The 25,119-nt window shown below is 44.4% G+C and overlaps 2 protein-coding genes across 2 annotated transcripts; both read left to right on the forward strand.

The window, feature by feature from the left end:
- Nucleotides 1-311: 311 nt before the first annotated feature.
- On the forward strand, nucleotides 312-12,688 carry hoxb3a (homeobox B3a; the record flags this gene model as incomplete). Its single annotated transcript, XM_080043380.1, has 3 exons — nucleotides 312-362; nucleotides 8,074-8,846; nucleotides 11,841-12,688. The coding sequence occupies exons 2-3, from the start codon at nucleotides 8,228-8,230 to the stop codon at nucleotides 12,686-12,688; spliced, it is 1,467 nt and encodes a 488-aa protein (XP_079899506.1). The 5' UTR covers nucleotides 312-362; nucleotides 8,074-8,227.
- A 7,095-nt stretch (nucleotides 12,689-19,783) lies between these two features.
- On the forward strand, nucleotides 19,784-22,567 carry hoxb2a (homeobox B2a; the record flags this gene model as incomplete). The annotated part of the gene is made up of 2 exons (XM_080044784.1): nucleotides 19,784-20,261; nucleotides 21,804-22,567. 2 exons carry the CDS (start codon nucleotides 19,784-19,786, stop codon nucleotides 22,565-22,567), a joined length of 1,242 nt encoding a protein of 413 aa, XP_079900910.1.
- Nucleotides 22,568-25,119: the final 2,552 nt, after the last annotated feature.

A 25,119-nucleotide genomic window follows, 5' to 3' on the forward strand; every position in this document is an offset into this window, starting at 1 on the left:
AGGCAACACAGATCACAGATTAAAACAAAAGGGAAAACATGCTCAATATGATAGGATGTGTAATATGATAACCACAATCAACAAGATCTCAGCTGCAGTGCCGCCCGGTTGTCAGCCATGCCTTCTCCCGGCTCTTACTGCGTTTTATTGCGGGAATAATTTCAGGTCATCGCTACCTGTCAACGATGGCTCCTGTCCAAAAGCGTTCGATTAGACTACAAGAGGTCTGTGCTCTGTATCGGATTGAACCAAGCACCTTTTGATTCCATATCTCTTTCTCTCCCTCTCCGTGTAGTTCTTAGGAGCTTTCTGGAAGCCGTTGCCTTTCGACAAAACATCAGAAAATAAGAGGAAATCTTTCGGTGAGTGCACACTCTTTTATTTGATTACCTTGTGTTGTGCCATGCAATGTAAGATCGGGCTTTTGTGTGTACACTTCATCATAATCCATCCGAACTTTATTAGACATGGTGATTTCGTTTAAAATCTTCATATTAATTGTAGCCTGTACGTAAAAAGATTGATTTTCCTTTATGCTGAATTCTTCTTTGATTAATAGTTTATAATGGAATGTGAAAAGTGTGGAAAAGCACCCCGGTCTTTGCAGGTTATAGGCCTACAGTTCTGTCACACATATACGCGTTTATTATTATTAGGCCTACTATTATTATTTACTTTAACATTTCGATGGCGGCCTTACAGTGCAGACGTCATGTTACTTCACATAAATGCACGAGGGGATTGTGAAGGGAAATGTTGGTGATTTTGTTTCCATTAGGGCAATTTACTTTACATCATTAGTTTTCACCCTAAAAATCGCCCGAGGTGCGTAAAAAATGTGTAAACGCTGGATGCATGCGAAATGTGACGTGCATGAGAGTGAGTGTGTGTGTGTGTGTGTGTGTGTGTGTGTGTGTGTGTGTGTGTGTGTGTGTGTGTGTGTGTGTGTGTGTGTGTGACTGTTGTAAAATAGGGTAATGACATGTGTTAATGTAATATAATCCAGAGGTGTGATGGCCGCGGGTTACAGCCACAGCGGGAAACATACAGGGTCAGTTCATGGTTTGATAATAGACACGTTATTAAAACAGCAGTCTGTAATGGCACTAATGCTGACGACTAGCACTAATAATAAAGAGGAAACTAGCACCTACAGCAGTGCATGGGAGGTCAGGGTTGAATACATTATTTTCGTTGTTTTCAAACTATAGAATACAATACAAATGATTCTTAATTTGTCTGAAATATTTTATCTGTGGCTAGATTATAGGATTTTTTTAGTCCCGTATAATCGAGAGGAAATTATTGGGTGTCATCCTCTGCGGCCTTCATGTCTTGTGAAGTCCTGCGGGAAATGGAAAGAGGATGTCCATGGCTCTCTCTCTCTCGCTGTGCGAGGCAAAAGACTCTCAGCTGTGAAACCCAATATCCGTGACTCAATCCGAAACATGGAGCCGCCGATGAGCGTCAGCCATCCAAGGAAAATAAAGAATAACTGCTGCCATCCTTTTGCGAACACCGGCGTGCTGTTACAAGCCAACGCATACATGTAATCCGCTCTGCTGCTTAGCCTATTTCTCTCTCTCTCTTCCCACACTGAAAATAAAAGAGGGATAGAGACAACAACAAAAAAGAAAAGAAGAAAAATCGCTGATTAGTGGGTTGGTTAATGAGTGATGAAGCTTTTCAGCGTCGGTTAGCAGATCGTGCGGTCCGTGGCTATACAAAGGCATGCAGGCTTAAAAGAAAAAAACTGCAGACGGACACATTTCAGGCTCCCACCTTCCACCTACACACACAGGCTCATCCTCTCATTCCAGCAGCCCACAGCCAACTGCTATCTGTTTTAAAGTTGGGGCTGTTTACACACACACACACACACACACACACACACACACACACACACACACACACACACACACACACACACACACACACACATACGCGCGCGCGGGAGCACACCCTCCCACACTGCTTGGTGCGAGTATACTCATAAATCTTACGTAGCCATAAACGACAAGGGTAGCGTCCTGAATAATAAAAATACAGGGAAGTGAGAGAGGGAGCCCTAGAACGAGAGAGAAAGAGAGAGAGAGAGTTGTGTGTGTGTGTGTGTGTGTGTGTGTGTGTGTGTGTGTGTGTGTGTGTGTGTGTGCTGATGGTTGTAGAAACCCTTGGAAGACACATTCATATGTTTATTTCCATTTTGGTCTCATCCCTCTATCTCTTTCCTTGTGGGTCACTCCTGCTTTTTTTCCAACTCTTTTTTTCCAACTCTTTCTTGGAATGTTGCTGGACTCCTCCTGTGTTAAAGTCACACTACACACACACACACAACAGGAAGGAACTTGGAGGATCTTTTAAGTGAAGTTTGTCTTCTTGCACTGCCAAATGCTAATAGGCCTACATCATATTTTGACCCAGTTGTTCCATGGTTTGTACTCTTTACCTATAGCCTATAGCTTTTCTGCTTTATTGACCAGGTTTTCTGTGCATGTTAGAGGCAGCAGCAGGGGGAGAGGAGGTGTTGAAATCCTAACAATACAGACAGAGTGTCTAGTTTCTATCATGGAGACATGGAATGAGTTGCTGCAGGGGCTCCGCTCTGTAAAAACACTGGGTCAAAAAAGAAAATCACACTTCCTGGACAAGTAAAGGGGGAGAGGGAGAAAAGAGAGAGAGAGAGAGAGAGAGAGAGAGAGAGAGAGAGAGAGAGAGAGAGAGAGAGAGAGCAGCAGTCTCCTCTTGTTGACTGTGAAATGTCACAGAATATTACCAAAGCAGTGAAGCAACGTGGCAAACAGGTGAATGATAAGCAGCATATGGATATGAAATAAAGTGAAGTGTGATGAACCTTCTCATCTGCATTTACTGATCTGGCTGATCTGGATTGAAGTTGTTATAACGTTTGACACAAACTATATGTCCGATAACAATAATGTTCAGATGAGGTTAACGATATTAGGCTCACACAGCTTTGGAGAGGACCGTGGTTTATTTATTTTATTATGTATTTTTTGTTAGATTGCAAGACAAAGTTTCTTCCTGGGCTCTGCAAATCAGTCAGATGTTAGTTAGGATGGAGTGAGTTAGCAGTCAGTAGCAATCTAAGGTAGCTTCATGGTCACAGCTAATTATGTTCACTTTGTCCTATACCTAACAAAGTTCATAGCCAACAAATAGACAAACACTTGTGTCTAAGAGTATTGTAAAACACTTTGGCCTAGAAGCATAAAGCCTACTAATTAGTAAAGAAAGAGTTGGCTAAATATGGACTCTCACACCCAAATCAGAGGCCCATGCTGTTTGAAATCAGCGTTTTCAGGAGGGGAGGAGGCTAGGGCAAAATAAGAGTCCCACTAATATAGGCCTTTGCGTAAAAGTTAGGCTAAGGCAATATTCACCTGATGAAAGCTGACAGTTATGGGCTATGAAGAATAACTGCTTATAGAAAAAGTCACATTTGAAATATTTCGCCTATATCTTTTGGCATCAAGTAGCCCAGAAAAGTAGGCTCATAAATGGCTATCATTAAATGCTTGCGTGTTTCACTCGGAGCAGGTCAAATTAGCATAATTTGTGAGTGACGCTGAGCTGTTTGATGGGGGAATGAGCGCGTCCGCAAGTCAAGCCCCGTTATTTCCTCCGTTCCATCTCCGCGCGCGTCGCTGATCCCCCGGTCTGGTTGTCAACAACATCACGAGGAGAATGTCTCGAAGGATACTACCACCAAATGCTATTTCTGGTGCTGCTAGCCGTGTGGAATAAAGCCTCCATCTCCAGCTTCCAGGAGAGCGGTGCGAAGCGGGAGCGCACCCCGAACACAGAGAGAGGAGGACGCGGTGTAGAGCGGCAGGAGACCCGGGGACACGGAGCAGTAAGCCTAACGCCTAGCAGGGGAATAATAACAGCAAGGACAAACAACTGGATAATTCGATGGGGTGACATATCGTGGCGGACCTGTTCCTCGGAGACTGTCTGACTGACTGAATGAGTCAGTGGTTGGCCGTGTGAACGACACAGGCTAAAAAAGAAAGACATTTGAGGCCATTGTTATCAGGCATTGGCGGTGCAGGCAGCGCTGCTACTGGGGCGGAGGGGGGTGGCGGGGGGCGCGAGCAGGCAGCAGGCAGGCAGGCTCCCGGTAAGCTCGTTCAGCTCGTAGCCTAACGCTAGCTATAGCCTGCCTGCAGCCTATTACCAAGCCTGTTCTGTGTAACTGTGCCCCTATACCGAGCCCCCCACCGCCGCCTCTCGGCTCCGTGCGGCTCTGTGATCCGCTACACGGTGTCCGGTTGACCGCGCTCCGCTCCGCCGCTGGCTCTGGCTCCATGGTGTCGGTGGTGTTGTAGTGGCGGTGGTCGTGAGCAGCCGCGCTAGTCTGGAGACAGCACCGTAGGAAGAGGAGAGGGGAACGGGAGAGAAAGCTATAGCGGAGTCGCTGTTTATTTCAGTATTTATTATTTTAATTGATTACTTAGTGAACGTGCGTAAAAGGAGTAATCTGTGATGCGGTGCTGCTTGGTCCGTGCCGGACTGGACCGGGACCGCCGGTGCTAAGGCAGGTAAGGATGATGACCGAAGTCAGGCAGGCCAGCCGGTAACCTAATGCACGAACCTAACAACAAACCAGAAATACAGTGTTTGTGAGCGTCGGAGTGGCTGGCTCAGTGATTTATGGCCCGTATGACTTCAATCCCGGTTCAGGAAGAGTTCACAATGCTTTAAGCTGCCTGCCGCGAGCAGCCCCCCTTCTTCTCTCGGCCTTCCATCTCTGTCCTCTTTCTTTTTATTTTTTTCCACTCTCTCATTTCTTCTCTTCAGCCCATGCCTCGTCCTCACTTACAGCTATTTATTTACAAAGCAATGGCCGACCATTTTCTATTATGGGTGATCCACATCTTCCTTCCTGCTTCCTCCACTTGTGTCCCTTTTAAAATGGGATCATCTCTGACATGTATTTTAATACTTTGCCTACAATGTTTGTATGCTATCATTTGTATTCACACATGGGGGCTTCAGTGTGTGGTGATTTGAGCCTAAATGGAGGCCATGCACACTGAGCTCTGATCAGGCCATCCCCTTTATTGTTTGTGGGCTCGGCTCCATAATTGGCCCCTCTCTCTCTCTCTTTCTCTCTGCGTGTCTGTTAATGGGATAAGGAATACGTGGATTGTCCACGTTAATGGATTCTCTCTCTGTCTCCCCGCCTGCATAGCTCTCCGTGGCAGGCGCCATTTGTAATTTTATATCCCAGGATAAAACACAGACACTGGACACCAAGGCCGACCTCTCTCTCTCTCTCTCTTTTCTCTCTCTCTCTCTCTCTCTCTCTCTCTCTCTCTCTCTCTCTCTCTCTCTCTCTCTCTCTCTCTCTCTCTCTCTCTCTCTCTCTCTCTCTCTGTTGTTTTTGTTTGGGTGGCTGTTTCTGTCAACATAAGTGGATTATTCAAGGAGGTGTCTAGTGAAGTTGGTGATTGTATTAAGCTGTAGCCCTACAAGCCATGGGCAGAGACATTACGTGTCCCTTTTAATGTTGAAACAGCAATATGATTTAATAACATATTCCTCCTACACTCAGTGCCATGGCCTCTCTCTCTCTCTCTTACTCTCTCTCCCCCTCTCTCCCTCTCTCGCTATTCCTCAGAGTAAATAATTAGGATTCCAGCTTGTCTACTAGAAAGATAAATGGCTGACATGTGTGACGTGCTGAGAGCTTGAGTAGGGCTGGTCTGGAGTAAAAAATAAAAAATACAAATGATAATAGTAGGCCTATGCTCATATTTAAAAACAAGTGAATCATGTTATTATAGTGAAACGACAAAACTAGTTGTTTTCTATAACACAACCTTCTTTGCCTTGCCTTTAATCTTTTATTAAAAAAATCGTTGCTACTAGCTATTTAGCCTATTTATTTAGGTAATATACTCGGACAAATAGCTTGCTACTGGCGTGCAAATGAATAATTACGGCATTGGCTATGTTAGGCATAGGCCTAACATAATTTCATTTTGAGAATGTGTTGCCAATTGAGCGTAGCTTTTTGTAGCTAGGCTAGGCCTGTTATCTATCAATGTATACAGTTACATTTTGTAGGCACACGCTTTAGATGGGCCTAATTCGTTAATTCGTTTTTATTTTTTTATTTCTCTACATTTGTTTGGTTTACAAAGAAGGCGATCGAGAGCCCGCCAAACACACACAGACTAAAGCTTTTTTTTTTGGTAAATATTAAATATAATTGATGGCTAGGCTACATAATATGTGTGTGGGCTGTGGGAATGAATTCTTGGTGACTTGTGGTTGGTGAGCCTCAGCAGCTATAGCCGTAGCTCGGCTCTTTAGTGACAGAGTCAGCAGAGTCCTGTTCAAGCTTTTATCTCCAGAGGAGAAATGAATGCCAGGTGCCAGGCCCACCCCGGAGGACAGCCCGAGATAGGGAACCTTTGGGGGCTCACACTGCACACTTTTCTTCTGGCTCTTTTTCCCTTAAGGGGCCATGATAGAGCACCACGGCCACTGACACTAATGAATCACTGACTCGTGAAGGGTCTTCCGGGGGTTCTTTCTTTCTGTCTTTCTTTCGTTCGTTCTTGCTCTCTTTCTTTCTTTCTTTCCAATACTATATATATGTATATATTTATTGATCTATATATGTATCTATCTATCTATCTATCTATCTATCTATCTATCTATCTATCTATCTATCTATCTATCTATCTATCTATCTATCTATCTATCTATCTATCTATCTATCTATCTATCTATCTATCTATCTATCTATCTATCTATCTATCTATCTATCTATCTATCTATCTATCTATTGTTAGTTTATTTTGGATTATCCCATGTCAAAGTGTTTTGTTATTTATAAGATCATCATTTATAGGCTATTTATATTTAAGCCATATTAAAGCGCCTATAAATTATTCACATTCTTAGATTGAATCCATATCCATAAATGTAAAAACAAATCGAGATCCCCATTCCACATGGATATTTGCTGAATAGTCCCGTTGAAGAACCATTGTTACGTTTTCTTTGTAACTCCGTTTAAAAAAAAAACTTTTTTTACATTACATTTTCATACAATGTTTAATAACAGGCAATGCATTACATTACTCCCATGTTTCCTCCAACCTGTTCAAACAAATCTAGTGTGATGCGAGAGCCGCGTGTTATTCAGCAACGATGATCGCTTCCGGAGATAGGCCGCTATGAGTGCGTACGGGTGAGGTAACAGCCGAGCACAAGGAATACAGTAAATCATCTGCGCGCGGCACAGGTTGACAGAAATAGGCTACCTACATCAGTCACAAAGGAAAACATAATACAGGCCACATTCACTGCCGCCATTACACAACAAAACGTCACGTTCAGCTTGAATAAATAACACAAACACGTGGTGGGGCAGTGCTTTATTACAAAAAATTGCATTTTAAACGAAATTAAATGATCGAATGAGTGTACAAATATGTTGTGTAGTAAACAATGCGGAACAGATCATTTGTTTCATTCTAAAATTCTAAAGTGAAGCATTGCCGTTACCCCTGGAATAATACCTGACACATTAGACACATTTTAATTAAATATTTTAATAATACAATAATGAATAATAATTCTACATCCACCGTATCATTCATCCATGAGAATTAATAGCCGACAATGTTTCCACTTTATAATGGTAATAATTATGACTTTTAATTATGTAACTCATGGGAATTATTTCAATGAAATGTAAGATGAATAATTGTTTGCGTCTTTTCATGTGGCTGAGTGTGTGTGTGTGTGTGTGTGTGTGTGTGTGTGTGTGTGTGTGTGTGTGCGTGTGTGTGTGCGTGTGCGTGTGTGAATGTGCGCGCGCTTGCCTGTGTCTGTGTGAGTGCATGTGTGTGAGTGCAGAGAGGGAGCATCTGCAGGCCGTGCGCTGTCTCAGAGGGGGAGGGGGAGGGGGGAGAGAAAAGAAAAAGCAGTGGTGTTTTTTTTTCTATTCATGTCATGGTGCCTTTCACTGGAGGAAGATGGATTTATCTCTCTCTTTATTTCTTCATTCTGCCTCTCCTAACCTTTCAGGTCAGAGTGAAGGGGGCCGTTGGAGGAGCGGAGACACCGTCACGTGACCCCCGGTGCCAAATGGTCTTCCGGCAGCAGCGGCTCTCAGCACGGACCGGAGCACCACCACACCACGCAGACGAGGAGGAGGCTGCTACAGCAGCAGCTCTCAGCCATGCAGAAGACCACGTACTACGACAACTCCTCCGCGCTCTTCGGTGGCTACTCGTCCTATGGGGCGTCGGCCGCGGCTGTGGGCGGGGCCAACGGCTTTGGGGTTTACGATGCCCCGGTCCCAGTGTCCCACCACCAGACCGGCTACCAGTCTGCGACCCATCTGGAAGTGGACTCCTACCAGCGCTCTGCCTGCTCTCTACAGGCTCTGGGCAGTAACGGCAGCAGCAGCAGCCTCCATCACCAGCAGCAGCAGCAGCAGCAGTTAGCCAAGAGCAAGGAGCTGAATGTGAGCTGCATGAGACCCAGCCTGCCCCCTGAGCACCAGGTGTCCCCCCCTCTGCCCCCCAACCAACCCCTCAACGGCAGTACAGGCGGCCAGCAGCCGGGGGGCAGTGCCGGGGTCTCCTCTGCCTCCAAGCCCGCAGGCCCCAATAGTAATAATAAGACGTCTAATAACTCCATAGCCTCCTCCATAGCCTCCTCCACCTCTTCATCCACCTCCGCTTCCTCACTAGCCCCTAACCCGGCCATGGCCAAGCATATCTTCCCCTGGATGAAAGAGAGCCGGCAGAACACCAAGCAGAAAAACTCTTCGCCCAGCAACAACTCTGGCAATGGTGTGTGTGTGTGTTGGATTACACCTGTCACTGTCTGTCTGTCTGTCTGTCTGTCTGTCTGTCTGTCTGTCTGTCTGTCTGTCTGTCTGTCTGTCTATGCTTTGCTCAGAAACATCATGGCGTATATCACACAATATCTATTCCTTTTCCTATCCCTCGCTATTCCCTCTGAGCCCTTTCTAGCTCTCTCTTCCTTCATTCCTGCTTCCTCATCACTGTCTTTCTTCCTATTATTATCAGCTCATCCCTCTCTCCTCACCTCTCTTATCAACATCCTCTTCTCAGCCCCAGATCCCCCAGAGGATTGGAAAAGGTTTCTCAGTCTATTATGGTTCACAAACAAGAAAAGCTTTCCACAGAGTACTGCAGGTCCAGGCACGGAAAACTATATTCAAGCTGGTTATTATTCATCTGCAGCGTGATTTAGGGTCATTTTAGCCATCTAATATTGCTTTTAATTGAGCTGACGTGGGCCCGTGAGCTGGATTCACTAAAGCATATAGGCCTACATCTCCCCTAAGAAAGCATGATAGTATGGATGCTGAAAAGCACAATCCCTGAAATTTAAATCCACTCTCCCTCACATGTTCACACTTTGAGGCGGAGTCAGCCATTCTGTAGAAATGCATGTTGTCAAAATCACTTTTTTTTTGTCAAAATCAGTGAATATCTCCTACCGATCCACTACCTGTACGTACTGTGTTTGCGCATAAATAAATCTGGTGTTAATAAACAGCCTAGGCTCTGTGAACTGGTATGTACTATGTAGACAAAGGGTTTGTAACCAAAGGGGGCCCACCGTAGCAACATGCAAGTTTATAGAGCCTACGCTGTGTATTAATACTGGATTTTTCTTTCAGCACACACATACACACACAGTACGGACAGGTAGAAGATCGTGAGGACATGTTCACTGATTTTGACAAAAAGTGATTTTGCAACAAACATTCTCCAAAATAGCAGACGGAGTCAATTCAAATCTCAGCAAAATGGCAAGCAGTGATGGTAAAATATGTCAAAGATCTGAGACATGGCAAATATTCCCCCCCCCCACCCCAAACACACACACACACACACACACACACACTGCTCCTCCTATCGTTTGGCTTCTCTTTGGAAAGATGGAAAGATATTAACAGGATGAATTTAAATTCCATTTACGATAACAGATGAATAGATTTTCCGGAGAGGGTAGAATGACAAGCAGACATTTGAAACGGAAAAATATTAGCAAATGGATGATACATTTGAATATCATCTGCATGTCTGATAACAAGACAGACCGATATGTTATTTCAATTGGTAGTTATCAATGAGAAAAATATTGTGTTCTGCCATAATGAATATGAGTCTATTCTTATTCTCAGAGAGCTTTCAGTTGACTGGGCACGGAGTTGAGAAGAGATTAGGTTTTATCGATGAGAATTTGAACCAATCATTTGACCAATGGTCACGGCTCTGTGAGACAGACGCTTGTTACCTTTCCCAACAGAAGCAGTTGACTGATATCATTCTAGAGGGATAAGGTGTCTCAGTGAATGCTTTGGACGTCACTTTATCAGCTGTGCAACCCTGTATATAGACACATATTGATAGAATGTTTAACTGAGTCATATTTGGCATACAGACTGTGAGAGTGGAAGAGGCACTGTAGGTCAGACGGACAGACAGACAGAGAGGCAGATAGACAGACAGACAGACTGAAAGACTTTAAACACACTCCTGTGTTAGTCAAATGTATCTGGAAAAGAGGAGAACAAAAGGGAACCACTAAAATGAGTAGCAAAGTAAATCTACACGGCGACCCTTATATGTACACAATATGTTCGTAATGCAACTCCGGTCATTAAGATTCAAATGCTTTGTTTGTGTTCAAACTGATTTTGAGCGGTGTTGATTCAAGTTGAGATTCTTTTCAGGACTTTATTTACGGTGCTGTTGATCTGTATTGCATCATGCTCCCAAGTCTCTCTCTATAGATGGGTTGGTGATAACATTACAAACAGTAACTCATTGTGATGCAAGATCATTTAACAGCAGCTAATTGCAGCCTCCGAAATAGCCATGAATACCGGTATTAAACTGTATTCTACCTTCAAGTTATAGTGGCAGCACTGCTGAACTGCGGCAGTGATAAGGGAAACAAGACTATTTTCAACTCTCATATAAGCTGCCTAGATTGATTGTTCTATGGGATCGTTATTTCTATTTTATTTGTGTTAGTGACAGGACATGTGTGAAAAGGGGCTTTAGAATCCTCCTATCTTCTAAATACTATTTGGTCCAGACACACATGGACTGATAAGAGAGAGGCAGTGTTTAGGCAATGCATTTAACAGCAGAACAGATGGAAGTGATGGAGGATGATCATCAGTTACATGCTAGTTCAATGTGGCTAGTAGCTAGCCTCTCAGCAGTATTATGAGTCAGAGTAACCATCACATAAATGTTTAAGACAGTTGACTTTTCTTGGCCAGCTGATTGAAATGAGTGCAGGTCAAGCTCTGTTCCTGTTGCTAGTCCGTTGTGCTGCTGCAGCTGCTGTTGCTGTGGGGGGTTTGTCTCTCCAGCAGCCAAGATGTAATTTAGCTGCCCTGGGCCAATGCCGGGGCCTCCGTCTCTTAATAACTGCCACTGTTATGAAGTGTTGACAACTAATATCAAGGGATAATACAGCCAGCGTGCCCAGACCCCCCTCTGCTTTATTAACAACCTGAATGCTTTCAATTTCCTCCAGCATGCAGCCCTGATCCTGCTGAATGATCTCCACCTCTCTGGCTCTCTTGCTATTTGGATTTCATCATTTTATTAAAACCTCCTTTTCCTTTCTACTCTCCCCTTTCCTTTACTTGTATCAAACTTTCACCCTTTTACTTTTCTAGGGTTTGTTTCTTTAGATTGTCTTTGATATTTTCTCCAAGTCTTTTCAATATGTTGATGTTATTTCCCCCTGTATTTCTCTCACTAACATACTGTTGTGTGTTGTGTGCTCAGCTTCAGGTGGAGCAGAGAGTGGTAGTGGTGGGGAGAAGAGTCCTACAGGCGGGCTGTCAGCGGCCTCTAAACGTGCCCGTACAGCCTACACCAGCGCCCAGCTGGTGGAGCTGGAGAAGGAGTTCCACTTCAACCGCTACCTGTGCCGGCCGCGCCGCGTGGAGATGGCCAACCTGCTCAACCTGTCAGAGCGCCAGATCAAGATCTGGTTCCAGAACAGACGCATGAAGTACAAGAAGGACCAGAAGTCCAAGGGCCTGAGCTCCAGCTCTGGAGGGCCCTCGCCCGCCGGCTCACCCCCCCTCACCATGCAGTCCTCTGCCAGCTTCCTCAACTCAATGCACCCTATGTCAGGGGGGGCTGGTTATGATGTCCCATCTCCGCCATCCTTCGGCAAGCCTCACCAGGGAGTGTCTTACTCCATGTCCACTGCCTACTCTAATGTCCCCATGAAGGGCTGCCCCCCCCAGCAGAAATACGGAGCCCTGGACCCGGACTATGGGGACCCTCATCCACACCACGGCCTAGTGCAGGGAAACAGCGCCGGCTATGGGACTCCCACCAACATGCAGGCCAGTCCAGTGTACGTGGGGGGTGGCAGCTATGTGGACCCCATGCCTGGCTCTGGGCCCTCAATGTATGGGCTGAACCACCTCGGCCCCACGCCGTCCCACCACCAAACCATGGACTACAACGGTGGGGGGCCCATGTCAGCCAACCAGCACCATGTGGGCGGAGGGGGCCCCCCCTGTGAGCCGCCACCACACCCCACCTACACCGAGCTGTCGGGGCACCACACCTCCACTCAGGGCAGAATCCAGGAAGCACCCAAGCTCACTCACCTGTAGCAGGTTTGGAACTAAATGACAACGTAGGAAATAGTGAAGACAGAACAAGCGACTGGACGTGACTCACTAACAGACTAACTAATGCGGGGACTCTACTGCTGTGAGGGGACAGGACGGACAGAGAGGAGACATCCAGGGGCTTTGTCCTGTGCTCTACACTTCACACTCCCTAAATCAATAGCTCCATCCAGTCTGCTCAGGGCTAGAGCGCCACTCTTACCTTGAAAGTGCAGTTCAATTAAGGTCAAAATGACAAAGTCTCTATGTCCGTTATCAAGTAGCCTTGATGGACAGAAAGCATTTCTATTGGGAGAGTCGATAAAAGTCACAATTGCTACCATGTAAAAGTACTGAAATCAGGGGTAGTTTCTTAACATTTTCCGAGGATTTTTCAAGCTGTGTCCAAACTTCCTTACTACTAAAACCCTTACATCCTCATACACGTCCCATACAAATGCTTACTCTATGTAAGTTGCAGCAGTAGCATGTTCTAAAATTAAAAAAGTAAAAAGCCTTTAACCACTCGGTTAGTTAGTTTGTGGTTCAAATTGGTACTTTGCTAATAAAATCTCCCCCCTAAGACAAACGCACATTCAAACAGCCCTCCCGCCTGTTAAATGAAATAGTGTAGATTTGAATGGGCAGTTAATAAGGAGGTTAGATTTATGATGCGGAGCTCTCTGCCCCTCCAGGCAACACATGTTGTTGGCAGGCTGGCTGAGCTGTGTGGAGGCTCAGAGATGTGTGTGTGTGTGGTTGTGTGTGTGGTTGTGTGGTGTTGTGTGTGTGTGTGTGTGTGTGTGTGTGTGTGTGTGTGTGTGTGTGTGTGTGTGTGTGTGTGTGTGTGTGTGTGTGTGTGTGTGTGTGTGTGTGCGTGCGTGTGTGGTTGTGTGTGTATGTGCGTGAAGCAGGCAGAGCTGGATCCACTGAGCACACAGCACCCTGGATGATCCGTCTCTCTCTGTCCGTCCAGAACCAATCACTACTAACTCCTGTCTGTGGCAGCAGCACATGGCTTCTGAAGGAGGCAAAACTCCCCACAATCCGCCACAGACAAGCCCCCCCCCCCCCCCCCCCCAACACACAGACACACACGTCATCACACAGGCACTCACCCCGCACACCCCCTCCCATCAATCTAACAGGGTTTAAGAAGCCACAAGCTCAAAGGCTAAACTAGCTCCCATAGACACACATCTGTGCTAAGCTACTTTAGCTAATCACTCCTTCCTACACACACACACACACACACACACACACCCCACACAGCAACGCTAAGCTAGCCTTCTTTCGTTGACACAAAACCCCCAAACAGGTTAGGCCAGCGGTTGACATCTTCACACAAACACGAGAGGACATGGAAGAGACATTTTTAATGTTCTTATTTTAGCACATCATCGACACAGGGTAAATAATAAGAGTGGAGAACACTATTTATTTATGTTTGGGTATGGCCCTTCCTCTCTCTCACAGGAGAGAGAGACTCTTTGGAAGGGTTTGCTTACATGAGTGGACACTAATGTGTTAAAGTCCACAGTTTTTTATTGTTTTGTTTTGTTCTCGCATATCTTGACTTTGAACGTGGATACAGGGTATATATATTTGAACAAAAATGCATGTCCCAGAAGTCTTAGCTGACGTGTATGGCACATTTTTGAAAAGCAGCAGGTTTATTTGTTTGAACTGTCAGTGAGCAGAGTGTGGGGCAACACACACAAGACCCTTAAGGGCTCTTTCACTCCAAACTGAAGACCAGTTGTGTGTGCTTGTCCCCCACTACACTCTGCTGTTCTGCTAATACACCCTATGCTTTTTTTAAAGTGCAGATGGTACACACACACTTTGCACATCTGGGCATCTTTGTTGCACTTAGAGTTTACATTTTGATGGTTACAGGTAAAAAGTGATAATAATAAAATCTTATTTTGAAGACGGAAGGCCCTCCAATCAAAGCGTCTTTCGCCAATGTGTGTTCAAGTGAACATTCATATATAAATATTTATTTGTTATAGCCAGTTTAAAAAATACTTTCTGTTTTTGTATTATTATTATTTATCCTTCATGTATTTATATCGAAAAAAAATACTGTACTTTTTTAGTATTTACCTGATATGAAAGAAAAAAAAACAAAGTTGTGTTCCTTCTTGTCCATTGTACTGAAGTTAAATTTTTTTAGTTCTTGTATTTTAGAAGAAACTAAGTAGTTTTTATGTTCCTATATTGACCCCTTGTACATAAATGTCTTGGCTTGTACAGGGAAGAAGGCACAGATGGGGATTGGTAACCCATTTGTGCATAGTCGGAAAATTTAGACAAAATATTAGCTGGAAAAAAAGAAAGAGTCTTTTTGAAAAAAAAAAAAATTCTTTCTTTGTCCTTTGTAGCGCCTTTTTTTTCTTTCATTGTTGAGAGAGTTGTCTGTCGAGCAATTCTTTAATAAAATGTTATGTTATTCAGAGATATACTGTCAGTCTTTTATCATTCTCAGGCGTGAAGAGCTTGACTCAGGGTGTTAATAATAGTGTCTGGTAAAAAAAAAAAAAGAAAAAAAGACCTGCAGGCACCACTTGTATTGACTGTCATGGCAACATGCAACAATGTATGTGCATTGCTGGGCTCACACCACAATTTACAACCCAACACACTTCTTAAAACAGAAACTATCTCTCACAAATGATTCTGCTTGAAGATGTGATGTGATGTGTACAGCGAGTTGTTGTGCGTTGTTTTGTTCCTTCAGGTTATTGTTAGTAACTACATGTCAGCTGAAAGTACTTTTTTATATAAGGTAATTTGGGTGATTATTATTTTTTTAATCAATGGTGCCTTTGGCTGCATTGTAAACTGATTCACTGCTGCCCCTTTTAAAGTAGCTGGTGTTCAACCTTTCCCCCGGGTCTGGAGTGTGTGTGTGTGTGTGTGTGTGTGTGTGTGTGTGTGTGTGTGTGTGTGTGTGTGTGTGTGTGTGTGTGTGTGTGTGTGTGTGTGTGTGTGTGTGTGTGTGTGTGTGTGTGTGTGTGTGCGTGTGTGTGTATCTGGTTGGGAGAGGACCTGACACTGTATGCCAGTATTGAATATCGGGTCAGTCTACCTCAGGCTACTTCACTGTCGTGGAAACATTCTCAATAATTCAATCAGAAGCCAGAAGCCCGGAGCCACTTGTAACATGTCATGATATAACAAGAAAAGTATATTTTAACCTTCAACAAAAAACTTCAAATCTGCTAGCCTCCCTTATGCTTTACTAGGGGGAAGGAAGCGGGTAACACTATTTTACCTGGTGATTGCTATTTACTTATTCCATAGCGATCACCAGTATCAACAAAGAAGGATGCTAATTTTAGATAGCGGGTTAGCATCCAAGTGAAGGTCTAAGGTCACAACCAAAGATCTCTTGGTGCACTGCACTCAGACCGATAGCTGTTACTGCTAGATCGGTTTTGTATTTTGACTGAAAACTCCAAGCTCAGCGCCAAGATACACATCTGGAAAAATGAATACAGTTCTACAGTTCATGTTTTGGACTGATATGGATTGATTCTTCTATTTAAGTTACTGTATTGAATTGGCCCGACGTATGTAGGGCAGCGAGGCCACTCTCCCAAACCCTCAACCCACACTGTGTGAAGGGCCCACGAGCAAGACACTGAAACCCTGTCTGACCTCTACCCTGAGACGTCTAAAAAAAAACACTTATTTTCTCTAAATGAACATTGCTCATGTTCTTCTGAGAATCCGGTTTGAGATCAGTTTGGTTTTGGAGCCGGTCCAGTGGAACAAAAGTGGTCTGACTTTGCAAGTTAGCTTCTGGTTACTCATTGATGGTTTAAGTACTGACCATTCCTCACTTTCACTTTTAAAAAGAAAACTATCTCAACAAAATACTTCCACCTGTTTCAACACAAAGTAGACCCCCAGATATGTCACGTGTGCTCCACATAGTGCCTGGTCCACATAGGAGGAACTGGGAACCAAACCTAGAGAGCAGAGTTCTGTCTTTCTCACACACAGACACATGTTGCTCCTCCTGCCGCTCTGTGTCATGTGTTGATGTTTATGACTAAAAAAAGCCAGAGGCCTGCGCCTTGGCTCGGTCACATGGTCTCTAACCCCCATCCAAGCCCACTCTCTCTCTCTCTCTCTCTCTCTCTCTCTCTCTCTCTCTCTCCCTAGCACCACGTGCTCGTGCTCTGAGGGCCTGGGAGCAAAGCATAAAACTTGGGACATAAATCAGACTCCCATAAATAATGGCCGTACTTCCCTTTACATCTCCGTTGGACTAACAGACAATAAAAACACCAATAAGCAGAGATTGGATCTAATTTATTGCCTCATAAAAACAGACGGGGAGCTGGGCCCTAGCTGCTGCGCGGTACTCACTGCTAAGAACTTGGAACCCGCTTACAGCCAGGTGATCTGGAGTAGCGCTCCGAAATCACCACTGCAAATGAACAAGGTTACGAGGTGTATTATGCGGGCTAGTTATCTGTCAAATATCTTGTTTTATTACACAGCAGCTAACAATTTGATATAATAATAATTATTATTATTATTATAATAACAGGCATAATGGGCCTACAAGTAGCTACTAATAGTAAAAAATGCCCTATTCATTTTCACAGTATACTAAAGAGTATCAGAGGCAACAATTTATGAAGTGTTATATCTGAAGCCTTTTCTTTTCGTTATGTTTACATTATTTATTTGTATTTAAACCGGGAGGGGATGTTTGGCCAGACACAATTTTAACCATCAGTAATTAGTATTTACATTTTTAAATTGATCAAATGAAAAGGTATAGCTAGTTACTGGAGGAAAAATAAAGAATACACCCTACCATTATCAACCAAAAAAAAACACAGTAACAACAACAGCACATAAAACGACTGACTGTTGATAAAATGGAATACAACATAAGATGAACTAAACTAAACAGAGATATAAAGTGAGAAATCCCCGTCCTCTTGTCCTTGTCTCCTGTCCTTGCTGCCAATGTAACAACTAGCATTACAAAAACAAACAAAAAACAGCTCCTGCTCGCGATCATCAAAATATCCCAATTAACTAGTCGGAATTGTACAAAATGTATATTAAAAAAAAAGTAAAAATAAAGTATATATCGTAACATAATATATAGGCCTACAGGGTGATTAAAAGAAAGTCGGTCGGTGTATTGTGCTGCTGGAGCTCAGTCAGCAGCTCGTTGTGAGTGCTGTGTTGACGTAGCCTCGGCCTACTCACTGCCTGCGCTCAATGCCTCTCACTCCCACACACATTTCTGCTCTTTTCTGCCTCTAATGCCATGGGAATGAGAAGGAGAGAGGGGGCGCGAGCGAAACAGCCAACTAAACATTTGTCCCGGGTGTATCAGTGGCGTTCTGTTTGCTTTTTGACAACAGATAAAACATTTCTGTCTGATATGCGCGTATATTTGCTGCGCGTAAAAGCAGTGTAAACTCATTTTAAAATGGCTTGGGGTGGGGGATATTGGACCTAAAGGGAGTGAGATAGGGAGAGTCAAACTGGAGGCTTCCTTGTTATTTAGGGAGAGAAAAGGGGGCTGCTGTCAGGCCCTTTGCAGGCAGAGAAAGATTGATCACTGCACTTCTTTTTTCCCCACTCCGCGGGCCCTCCCCAAAATATCCTCCGCTCAACTCCCGAGTTCCTGATCTTTATAAAAATCTACATGTGCGTCCTGTTGAGTCTGGAGACTACTCACTTACTATTAGCGCTCACGTTATTATTGCTGCTAGTTTTATTATTTTTGCTATTAGGAGGAACAGGAGGCCCGTGCGCTCCCCTTCCCCTGTTGCACGGAGCGACCTCGCTGTGAACTCTTTCTCTCTCTCTCTCTTTGCGTAAACACGCCGAACATTTTAACACACACACATCACAGAGAGAGAGAGGATGAGAGAAAGAGCCGTGGTAGCCTGTAAGAAGAATGTTGCGGTCTGTGTGTGTGCAGTGCACAGACTATTTCAGTGACGTTATATTTAGACAATATTTTAGGCTAACACGCACACACACACACACACACACACACACACACACACACACACACACACACACACACACACACACACACACACACACACACACACACACACACACACACACACACACACACACACACAGTTACTTAATAACAAACAACTATGTAAAAAAAGAACAATAATAATTAATAAAAATAAATACACAAATAACAATAACGAATGCAAAGAAATTGTGCACTTACGCACCAACAGGCTCCCTCTATTTGATTCTCTTCACATTTTAATCTAAGTTTGTTTTTGTCTGCTTCAGTAGAAATCTCCATCACCCTCTCCTCGTGAGCTGCTTGCCACATCTAAAACCCTCTCCAAGTATTCTGTGTCTAAGTTGGAGAATTTCAGCCTCTGTCACACTTTATAAGATTAATGAGCTGAGTGCTGTAAACAGTACTTTTTTTTCTGAGGGAGCCATATTGTAAACGGCGCTATAGCCAGCTCCGTTCACCTACTGTTAACCTTGATTACATCACCAAAAGGGACCGAAAAAATGTCCGAGACATGCTCTATTGTTTGTGCGTAAAACCGACCCGCCGCCCACACTGCGCACATGGCGACCGGCCGCCTTCCCGTTTTTTTCTCCACAGAACGCACCCCCCGTTAGGAGCGAACAATGGCAGCTCTCCTGTGATGAAGCCAATCTTTGCCACAGCATTTGGTGGAAAAATAATAATGCTGCTTCCCACAGCCGTCGCTGCTGCCAGGCCCGGGCCCCTGATTGGCTAGTTTGAGTCACATGACCAGGAATTGGCTGCAATTTCGCCCCATAGTTCTTCAGTTTAGCCTACCCAGGTCCCCATACGCTAGTAATATCACCAATATACACAATTATTATAAAGGCACCGCATTTACGCCATTGCGGTCGGGAGCCTACATGCTCGCGCGTTTTATTTCATTTCGTTTGGTTTTTTTAAGAAGCCATATTGTTTTGTGTGCGTGTGCGCGTGTGTGTGTTTTCTTTTTTCTTTTCGTTTTTTTTTTTTAATTTTGGGGAAGGGATTGTTCGGGGGGTCTCGCCGTTTGAGGGTGAAACAGGTTTGAAGGAGCTATGAATTTTGAATTTGAGAGGGAGATCGGTTTTATCAACAGCCAGCCGTCCCTAGCAGAGTGCCTGACGTCCTTCCCCGCCGTCCTGGAGTCATTTCAAACTTCATCAATCAAAGAGTCGACAGTAATTCCGCCTCTCTTCGAGCACACCATCCCTAGCCTCAGCCCCTGCACAGCCAGCCAGCCGAGACCGACTGCTAGGAGCCAGCACAACCGAAGGACCACCGCTACCAATGGCCTGCAGACGCAGCACCGAGCCACCCAGCAGTCCTGTCCGCCCGGCCAGGCCCCTGCCACGGCCACCCCGGCCGGGCCGCCGGCACATGAGTTCCCCTGGATGAAGGAGAAGAAGTCATCGAAGAAATGCAACAAGACTGGGATCAGCTCTAACGGTGGCGGATGCATCATCCCCACCGCCTCTTCCTCCCCTTCGCCGACCGCCTCTGGGTACGCCTCGGCGGGCATCGAGTCTCCCACAGGTCGGTATATGCGGGGATGCGGGAGACACTATGGGTGTGTGGTGGGAGTGTGAGGGGTTGTGCCGCCTATGTTTCAATTGATCATTTTTCATTTCACTTCAGACATAACTATTCATTTGACACAGTATGAATGTGGTTTTCTTAATCTACCTCATGTGTGTATGATTTGTGTGTATGATTTGTGTGTGTGTGTGTGTGTGTGTGTGTGTGTGTGTGTGTGTGTGTGTGTGTGTGTGTGTGTGTGTGTGTTTGTGGTGCTGTGATGCTGTGTCAACAGGGAAGCCATATCTAGACCACTGCATTATGCTGCAGTGCTTTGCACACTTTGTCATAACGCATTTAAATACGCGCCCATGAATGTTTTGCATATGATCTCTATGTGTGTTAGGATCCAATGTGTAGCATTCAGCTGCACACTGGGAGCCAACAGCTTGTCACAGCAGCACCCTGTCAGCTCGGAACCATCTAAAGCCACATTTTTAGCAAAATACTTTCTGTCCATTTGGATTCATCGCGCGTAAAGACGAATATGGGGATTTGTCTTGTGCATCCGCTGCAGCTGATTGCTGCTGCAGCCTGTCTCGTTCTGTTCATTGGATGCTGTGATTTGATAGCAGCAGCATCTCCCTGCTATTACATATTCATAACACAACTGAGAGAGGGTAGCCATATTGGATGGAGGTGGGAAATATAATGGCGAGGCAAAGCGAGCCGACAAAATATGTTAGGGTGGGGGTTGGGGGGTATAAACCTAGGACACAGACTGAACACAATCTGATTTTCTTTGGTTTGGGTCCTTTTCTGTTTCTTACACTTACTTGCATAACAATCACAGCATGTAACTCTCAACTTCTTTTTTCCTCTTCATGCATTTTTTAAAAGCGAAGTCTTGCTTTTTCTCGTTTCCCTTTCTCTCCCAATTTCCTGCCTCTTCTGATCTGGCTTAGAACGCCATTCCACAGGGTTTCGTTGTGTTTCTGACAGATACCGCCACATTCGTTTCACATCGACATTCCCACATTTCCATGCACATTTCCTTCCCATCCCGTGATTTATTTACCCCGTTCTCTGTGCATGGCTCGGCTCACATGCTGCAGCCTCACACAGCACGCCGACTCATGCTGCTCCTCAACCCGCTCTGACACTGAGATCATCTGTCTCTATCTTTTTTTATTATTATTATTAGGCCTTTTTTTACCAGCACCAAATTGGTCCGCGTTTGCAGTTATGGCTTTGGCTGCTTCTGTAATTGGAAGGAGTATTTTTTTTATGAGACTTTTTGTGTTTTATTACTGTTTTATTACAGAGAGAAGAGCCGAGGGGATTTTCGCTCTGTGCTGAAGCAGCTTATTTCTTGGCTGGGAATCTCTCACGCAATAAAATTGTAGACATTTTTACAGGGCTCTCATGAAGTAGATTACAATTTGAAGTTGAAACGAAATATAAAATGAAATTACATAAAATTAACGAGAATATTTTCAGGAGATATCTAACATTAAATCCTCCTCATCATTTTCCTCCTTGGTCTTTGTCTCCCTGCAGACCCGGGCCAGGCTGGTCTGGACTGCGGAGGAGCTGCTTCCCGGCGGCTGCGCACCGCCTACACCAACACGCAGCTGCTGGAGCTGGAGAAGGAGTTCCACTTCAACAAGTACCTATGCCGGCCCAGGAGGGTGGAGATAGCCGCCCTGTTGGACCTGACCGAGCGCCAGGTCAAAGTCTGGTTCCAGAACCGGCGGATGAAACACAAGCGCCAGAACACACACCATAGGGACGGCCATGAATCCAGCGAGCCGGGCGGATTCGAGCCGCTGGAAGGCGCCGATGCCTCCTCCCCTTACTCCAGCCAACCGCTGGAAGCGTCCGGCACCGGGGAGGCGACGCCAGAGAGCGAGCCCGGCAGCAGCGATCCATCTTCCGCCGCCTACGCTAATGACAGCGGGGACAATACGCAGCCCACGCCGGAGGAGGGAGGCCGTGTGAGCCGCCCCGAACGCCCACCGCTGCTAGGAGCATCTGGCTCCTCTGACGCTGCCGCAGATCAGCACTCCCCGCCGCCGGGCCTGATGCATCGAGGCGAGGCAGCAGCAGCGTCCGAGCCGTCGTTCTCTGGGTCTAGGGACTCGTCCATCTCCTCCACTCCCGCCTCCTCTGCGCTCCCGGACCTAGCTTTCTTTGCCGGGGACGCCTGCCTGTCGCCCAGCATGCAGAGCTCCCTGGACAGCCCGGTGGATTTCTCCGAGGAAGACTTCGACCTGTTCACGAGCACACTGTGCGCCATAGACCTGCAGCACCTTAACTTTTGAGCGTTGACAATATTTCTGATTCTGAAAGTCAAAGGGAAGGGACGAACAATCGAGAGGAAGAGACGGCACTCGGCATAAAGCTTCTCGGCAACATTCCTCAACATTTTTGAATTAAAATTATGTTCCTTTTTTTATTTATTTTTTCGTGTTCCTTCAGGTTTTAATTTGCGGCTAAATTGTAGTTTAAGAAAGATGCAGCTCATTTTATATTTTTAATTTGAAACATCGAAGAGTTTTTTTTCTGTCTTTTTTTACCACGATCAAAACGTTTCGGATTCTCTCTCTCCCTTTTCCAAATGTCAGGTATTTATTGCCTTCCTTTTTTTTTTTTAATTATTGTTTTTTTTTTAAATTAAATATTATGGTATTCGTGGATTTGTTTCCCGTAGTCCTGGTGCAGCTTCATGGATCCTTAATAACTTCTCAGGAACTGTTGGCGGAGTCCAGCTGGACCGCTCTTTGGAAAATCTTAACTGAAGGATGAAATTCATTCTCTCTCTGAACGAGACGGGACGAGAGAGGAGCCCTGCTGATGACCCGAGTTTTAGACCTTAGTTTATTTATTGAGATTCTTTAATAGTGAAAATCCAAATTATTTATTGTACATATATTTTCATAGTGGAATAACAATAATAAAAAAAACACACAAACATTTACGATGTGGCCCATGTCTTTTTTGTTTAAGATTATTGGCTGAATAGCGAATTGACAAATTTAATTTAGCTATAGCCTTATAATTGCGTTCCTGTTATTTAGTGGATAACCTTTTAATAGTAGGCCTAATTTTGTACATTTATGTATCGCATTGAATTATAAACATTCTAGTTTTATTTCCTTTTAATAATTATTTCATTAGGCCTTAATTTTTTCATGATAATGAAATATTTGTAATTTTATTATAATTCCATCTTCTAGTAGGCCTATTTATTTTAATTCTGTCTCGTAATTTGGACTGAATGGATATTTCCAATTTAAATGCATCTTTGCAGTATTCCCACACTATACAAAATAAATATAGGCCAATAGCCTGGTATGGCCTGGCATGACCGAGATATTATCCAGAGCTGATAAAAAGAGGAAAACAGTCAGAGTCCACAGCAGACTGTTCTCCTCAATCACACATTAGCTAGCATGGCTAGCCCCTGTTCTCCTCAATCACACATTAGCTAGCATGGCTAGCCCTGTGCCTCTGACTAGGGGCTAACAGGGAGCACAGCACGGCCCTCCACCAGCAGCAGCTTTCACCATGTGAGAATAGCAGAGGAGCTACAATGTAACCTTTCACCGACCGTGTGTGAGGCCTGGAGGCAACAGTGTAGCTCACTTGTGAGCATGGAGGTTAACTCTGGTTTGGCATTGCATTCTCTCTCCCATTATTGAGCTAGTAGGGCGAATGTGGAGCAAACAGCCCGGGTTAGCATGGCTAGCTCCCTGCCATTAAGTGTGTGGAGAAGCTGCTAACTAGCTGACTAGCTGCTCCTCCTCCCGCAGAGTCAAAATGGCGCTGAAGACAAAGCAGGATGTGAACAATGAGCAGTGGCAGCCATTACAGGGTGACTGGTTCACTGTGACAGGCACTGTGTGTGTGTGTGTGTGTGTGTGTGTGTGTGTGTGTGTGTGTGTGTGTGTGTGTGTGTGTGTGTGTGTGTGTGTGTGTGTGTGTGTGTGTGTGTGTGATATAGACACAGAGAGAAAGACACATGGCTTGTTTTTTTTAGGCTAAATATTTATGGCAGGTTTATGGCTTTATTTCTTGTTCAAATATTATCATATAACAATATAATAGGATATTCAATAAATAGTAATACAAACAATCATTCTAATATTAATAATGATACTTTTCAAATATATATTTTTTAAGAAGTTAGGCCTATTTTCATTTAAGGTTATTAGACTAGCCTAAATCAAATTGTCAAAATATAATGGAGAGGAGGAAGAGCAGCATTGCAGTGCTTTAAATGTGTCTTCCCAAATAAATAAAGGGCCTTTTTATATTTTTGTAACCAACCTTGATTTGGATGTTTTATGAATATATATGAATAACTCTTCCTCCTCTTTTACAACTTTATTTATTTCCATGAGCCCCGGTGATTTAAAGGAATATTTCAACCATACGGAACCGGCGCTCTATCATTATAAAATCGCTATTATAATATAATGAATGAGGTTTGTCTTCCCTCAGTCTTCCCTTGGCCCAGTCCTGTTAATCCTAACCCTATGTTTACTTGTGTGATGTCACACTAGGGTTAGACAGTGAGACCATAAAACACTCTTTCTGCCTTTTCTCAGGCTAGGATGAACAGATTTCAAGAATGTTTGCACATTAATACTATATAGGATCTCAGAGTTCAATACACCTTCATATTCCCACCGGTGAAGTAGGTCTTAGTGAAATGAGTGATTATGGAGAATCCTTGATTTAAGAATCACTTTTTGTCAAAATCAGTGAATATCTCCTCAAGATCTGCTGTATGTACTGTGTGCGCTGAAAAAATATCTGGCATTTATACACAGCCTTTACCTAGGCTCTGTAAACTGGTATGTTCACAATA

Source organism: Ammodytes marinus, assembly GCF_949987685.1.
Source record: "Ammodytes marinus genome assembly, chromosome: 16".
Taxonomy (NCBI): domain Eukaryota; kingdom Metazoa; phylum Chordata; class Actinopteri; order Uranoscopiformes; family Ammodytidae; genus Ammodytes; species Ammodytes marinus.